The 5,610-nt window shown below is 47.8% G+C and overlaps 1 protein-coding gene across 1 annotated transcript; it reads right to left on the bottom strand.

The window, feature by feature from the left end:
• Positions 1-2,306: 2,306 nt before the first annotated feature.
• Positions 2,307-5,289, bottom strand: GJD2 (gap junction protein delta 2). Its single transcript, XM_072809018.1, has 2 exons — positions 4,961-5,289; positions 2,307-3,917 (listed from the first exon to the last, which is right to left on the bottom strand). The coding sequence occupies exons 1-2, from the start codon at positions 5,029-5,031 to the stop codon at positions 3,023-3,025; spliced, it is 966 nt and encodes a 321-aa protein (XP_072665119.1). The 5' UTR covers positions 5,032-5,289; the 3' UTR covers positions 2,307-3,022.
• Positions 5,290-5,610: the final 321 nt, after the last annotated feature.

Consider the following 5,610-nt stretch of genomic DNA (forward strand, 5'->3'; position numbering starts at 1 on the left):
ATGAACCATCAAATCATCAGTATATTTTCTTCATTAAGTAGAAAGCAACAGAATTAGACTGACAAACAGCAGTCATTCTGAGGGGTGACTCCATATGTCCAGAGGAAGGTGTGTTCCCTCCTCCATTTCTGATGAGTGAATTAATAATCTTTCCATTTGTGGGTGTTTGGAAACATCAAAGAACTGAAATAGATCAGGCCCACTGATACACTATCATTCTTCTAACCTTACATCACAGCATAAATACAACAGTCCTTGTTTTCCACACAGATTCCTACTTCTTTCACACCCAAGCATATGCTAAGAGCTCTCAAACAACACTCTTCCTCCATCTCAGGGAGGTGTCTTAAAACATTTTTAGCTCACCAAACAGAAAACAGAGGAGGATCTGTTTCTTTACTCAAGGATAATAATCTTCAAGTGCCTATTTATAATACCAATGGAAACCTATAGATTGAAAAAAATGTATTTTCATTCTAAAATTGGCGTTTGCTCTGCTATAGTTAAAAGGTGCCACGATTGTATTTGAAAAACAATCATCCAGGAAATTCCACGTTGCTTCACAATGTTCAGACCAAGTGCTCACTGAATAAGAAGATGAGTAGTATTGAAGCCCTGGAGGAAAAACATAAGCCTACCGAGCTAATAGAACCACAAGTAGATGGAAAATGCCAAAAATTATAGTGAAATGTGGGACTAAAAAGTAATATCTTATGACCTACAAGCAAAGGATCAGTCTCTTTGAAAGAACCCAATAAGAAATGATTGACTAAAAGTCTAAAACTGTGCTTGTAATACAGTAGCAACTAATCATATATGGCTATTTGATTTATTTAAGATTAAATAAACTTAGAAGTTCAATCACATTTTAAGAGTTCAACAGCGGGCAGCCCAGGTGGCTCAGCAGTTTAGCACCTGCCTTCGGCCTGTGGCATGATCCTGGAGACCTGGGATCGAGTCCCACGTCGGGCTCCCTGCATGGAGCCTGTTTCTCCCTCTGCCTGTGTCTCTGCCCCCCACCCCCCCTCTGTGTGTCTTTCATGAATGGATGAATAAAATCTTAAAGAAAAAAAGAGTTCAATAGCCACATATAACTAGTTGTTCCCATATTGGGTAACACAGAGAATAGACATTTCCATCATTACACAAAGTTGTATTGGACAGGGCTGTTCTAGAGGGTTCTGTTTGACTATTGGGTTAGCATCATTTTAAACATCAGGCCTTAAAGAGATGATGGGGAATATGGCATACCTGCCAAAAGTGACCATCCATGGCAGAAAGGTATGATGGAAAGGAAAAAATATTCTATTCACGGAATGAGCTAATATGATATGCGGTTACCATTTTATTACAAGAAATCTTCCTAGACAAGCAGAGAAATCTTGGGCTAAAGTGGAAAAGAGTTAGTAAATACTACTACCTGAATGCCTCAGCACACTCTTGTAAACATTCCAAAATGTACCAGCCTCTTCTCATCTGTTAGTGGTGATAGGACTTTATCGGTCATCGATTCCTCACTTTCTGCCCCGCAATGTTCTTCTCTTTTGAATATGCAACAAAACATTTGTGAACATATATTTAAATAAATAGAAACCCCATTTGGAATAAAAAAATGCAGACTCTTCCCAGGTTAAAAAAAAAAAAGGCAAGAACTTTATTTTAAACAAATCCTCAGTTGTGTGTTACACCATGTCCGTACCTAAATCAAAAATCATAAATGATAATGCAAAGGAAATAGAGGGCTTCATAATAGCAATTATCCATATATTATTCTTGGCCAATGCTTTAACTAAATACACAGTGGATGTGAAAGGTAGAGTATGGCACTTAAATAAATAAGAGCAAAGAGAAGGAAACATAGTCACAGTCCAAAGAAATAGGTTTTTGAACCTTTGGTATATGTCTCAAATATCCGTAAACACATGTTAGCCAATAGTGTTTCATTCCAAGCTTCTTAAGCTAGTGATTGAGTGTGTGTTATTTCAGAAATAACTTATAAAATGATAAATCGGGATTGACACGGGCTGATTAAGGTCTCTGGTGTGAGCACACAGGTAAATTCAAACCATGGCAAAAGGAAGTGCAGCTGTGTTGCACAACAAACCTATGTAAGAAAATGAGTGAAATACATGAGTTAGAAATTCTGTGGCTCAGCTAGACACCCTTGATAGGAACAACGACAATAAAATATAATTTTAATGCTAGCCAAAGTCCACAAGCTGGAAGGCAGAAATACCCCAAAGCTCATAACCACATGCCTAACAGTGCAACAACCATCTCACAGAATTATAGCTGCATATTGCAATTCCCTCCCTCCCACCCAAACCCTGCCCCTAATAAACAGCACCAGTGCAGTTTGAGTTAGAAAATTGGAAATACTGAGACATTCCAAAGGTTTTCATAATGACTACGGGTTAGTCAGATGGGGCTTTAATGCAAACCTCTACCGTGGCCATTCTCCAAAAAGCACCCCCTGTAATTCCCTCTGGCTTGCAGATAAACCATATTAGGTCTACTGTAAGGCCAGATTCAGGAAAAAAGCTGGCATGCTATCCTGGGTTGAGGGAGAGGGGCATGCTGATGAGGGAGGTACACAAAAGATGCCTCAAGGATGTTTGTCCTGCAGCCCAGGATGAAGGGATGTGTTGAGACAGGTCACCAGTTTTACCAATGAAGTATTTGTCTCACACCATTCACGAGGATATAGAGCTCAGCAGAGCTAAGTCCTACTTTGTAGCTGGGCCAGTACACTGGTATCAGGATCAGATTGGGCCACAAATGAAAAGGCCCAAAGAAGTCCAACTCATCCATCTCCTCACTTTACTCGGTGCTTTCTGTAGGAACCGATGGTGTGACCTGTGGTAACGGTTCTACTTTCTCTCCTCTCGCACTGATGCAAGGTCTTCTCTCAACCAGTTTTGTCCTATGTCTCAATGGTAAGTGAGGGCAGCTAGAGCCACTCTCTGAGCAGTTCTGCCTTGGGGCTTCTTTCATTCCCCGGGCCTTCCTCAAACCTGTCCCTTCACACATAGGCAGAGTCACTGGACTGAGTCCTGCCAAAATTGGGAACACTGACCCGGGGCAGGTCCTTGTTGCGGATCTCATAAACTGACTTCCTCTTGGCTTGGGCCCCTCTCACAGCCAGCTTGATCTTGCGCCATCCCAGGTGGTTGAGTTCAGCCAGGTTGAGCACAACACAGATGCCACTCACAGCAAACATGAACACTAGAAAGACAGTCTTCTCAGTAGGCCGGGACACATAACATTCCACTTCCTTGATGCAGGGGTAGCGGTCACACTCATACAACCCCGGGACACTGAAGCCATAGAGAAAGTATTGGCCCACCAGAAACCCAATCTCCAGGGCATTTCTGAACACCACTTGGATAATGTAGAAGCGAGAGATGCCTTCCTGCCTTCGGAGCTTGGATCGTGCTGCAGTGCGCAGCCCTGATGGGTGTGGGGTCAGCTCCTTAACCTCTAAACAATCTGGCTCCACTTCCTTGCTGGTGTTCTCTGTGTTCTGCAGCACCCCATTGACAATGGCATTTTGCAACTTCTTATCTTCTCGTTTGCTACTGCCACTGGCTCCACTCCCGGTTCCTCCAGGACCCCCCATGGACTCAGGGGGTTCCCTGTCCAAGGCTAGGAAGACAGTAGAGTAGCGGCGTTCTCGCTGCTTAGCAGACTGGTGCACAGAGTAGGTGATGAAGCAGAGACTGGGGGTACACACCATTATGATCTGGAAGACCCAGTAACGAATGTGGGAGATGGGGAAGGCGCGGTCATAGCAGGCCTGGTTACAGCCGGGCTGCAGGGTGTTGCACACAAACATGGTCTGCTCATCATCGTACACTGTCTCCCCCACAATGGCCACAATGAGGATCCGGAATATCACCACCACAGTCAATAGGATCCTGAGCAAGGGAAGAGGGAGGGAGAGAGGTTCTCAAGGGTTGAATCACTGGCTTAGGAAACCCCCTCCTCCTTTCCCTGCCCTGGTGTTTGCCAGTCTTTGGCTGGGGAGCTGTCCATCCCTGGGTGGTACTGACCTGGGAATCTAGGAAATCTTTTCTGGCTCTACCCTTTCTGCTTGCTGGTAGTCTCGGAACACTTCATATCACAAGGGTCTCGTGTGTGTGTGTGTGTGTGTGTCCATACAGTAGACACAGTGTGCTGCAACAGATAGATTTCTTCTGTATATGTGGAATGGACAGAGCCAAAAGACACATCTTCACTCTGGATATGGCAAATGCACATGGAATATCTGAACAGAGTACATGTTTCAAAGTCTACACATAGAGTGTGCATATAACCATCCCAAGTGAATAGTTCAGCCTCAATATAAATATTGAACTTAATGCTTTATATAAACAGCTAAGATTATATATCCATATATACATGGGTATATGTAGTGTATATACATATGAATATATATATGAAGACACAAGTGTTATCAATTGGCAGTGTGGGGTTCTGACACCGTAAGTTTTAACATCCAAATCAGTTTAGCTTAATGAATATTTTTTTGGGGGGGGGGGAGATACATCTGCTCCAAAGAGCAAATCCATTTCCCCATTTGCCCTTCTCTGTCCAAACACAATCCTGCCTTCCTTGTAGATTCTATTTAGGGAACCGGATGGAGATTGGCTCTGACTCCGGGGAGTGGGGGTACCACGACTGAGCCAACAATTCCTTTTCTAATGGGAGAAGTCAGACCCCACCCCCCACCCCGTGGGGCTTCAGGGGGAAGGGATGGAGAGTTGCTCAGAAGCAGCTGGGGAGGGGGGCATCACTGGGCATCGGGTACCCAATTACCCAGGGACACGGGCGCCCAGACCGAAGACGATTGGAAGGGGGCAGTGGATGGGCTGGGGACTGCTGGGGCTGGGGCTGGACGTGGGAAGGGATTCCGGGGGGTCGCCCGACGGGACCGCTGACGGCCGGCTCGGCGCCTTACCTCCCGATCATAGTGGAGTGCTGCTGCACCGCGGCTTCCAGCAGCCTCTCCAAGATGGTCCATTCCCCCATCGCTGTGCATCCGGAGGCAGCAGACAAAGACTGGGCAGCACCGGGCACGTTCCCGCTCCTGGCCCCTCCCTGGGCCGCACCTCCCGACTGGGAGCGTAGTCCCCCGATTAAAGAAGCAAACGAATTAAAAAAAAAAAATCCAGGAATCCCCTCTCCCGTTTATTGCACTTAAAAGAGGGCAATGAGGAAGGAGATCGCAGCGCTCCCCGACGATGGGGCAGCCGGCGCGGTCGGGAGGCGGGCACGCACCTCCGCAGCGTCCCGGGATCCGGGCGGGAGCCCTCGGGAGCCCGCGGGTGCCGGGCGGGGCGCGGGGCGCGGGGCGCGGGGCGCGGGCTCTCGGCCGCCCGAGCGAGGTCTCTGCCCCGGGGCTGGGGCCTCCCGCGGGCACCGGCGCCCTGTGCTGCCGCCTGCGAGGCCCGGGCCGAGCGCGCGGAGCCGGCGGACGCGCTCGGGAATCCGCGGCCGCCGCCTCTAATCCGCCCTTAAGTAGTCTCCGCCTGCGTCACGCCAGGTCGGCGGAGGGGAGCCGAGCGCGCCGCGCGGCCGGGGTGCGCGCCAGGCCCGGGCAGGGGCCGC

This window comes from Canis lupus, chromosome 32, assembly GCF_048164855.1.
Source record: "Canis lupus baileyi chromosome 32, mCanLup2.hap1, whole genome shotgun sequence".
Taxonomy (NCBI): Eukaryota; Metazoa; Chordata; class Mammalia; order Carnivora; family Canidae; genus Canis; species Canis lupus.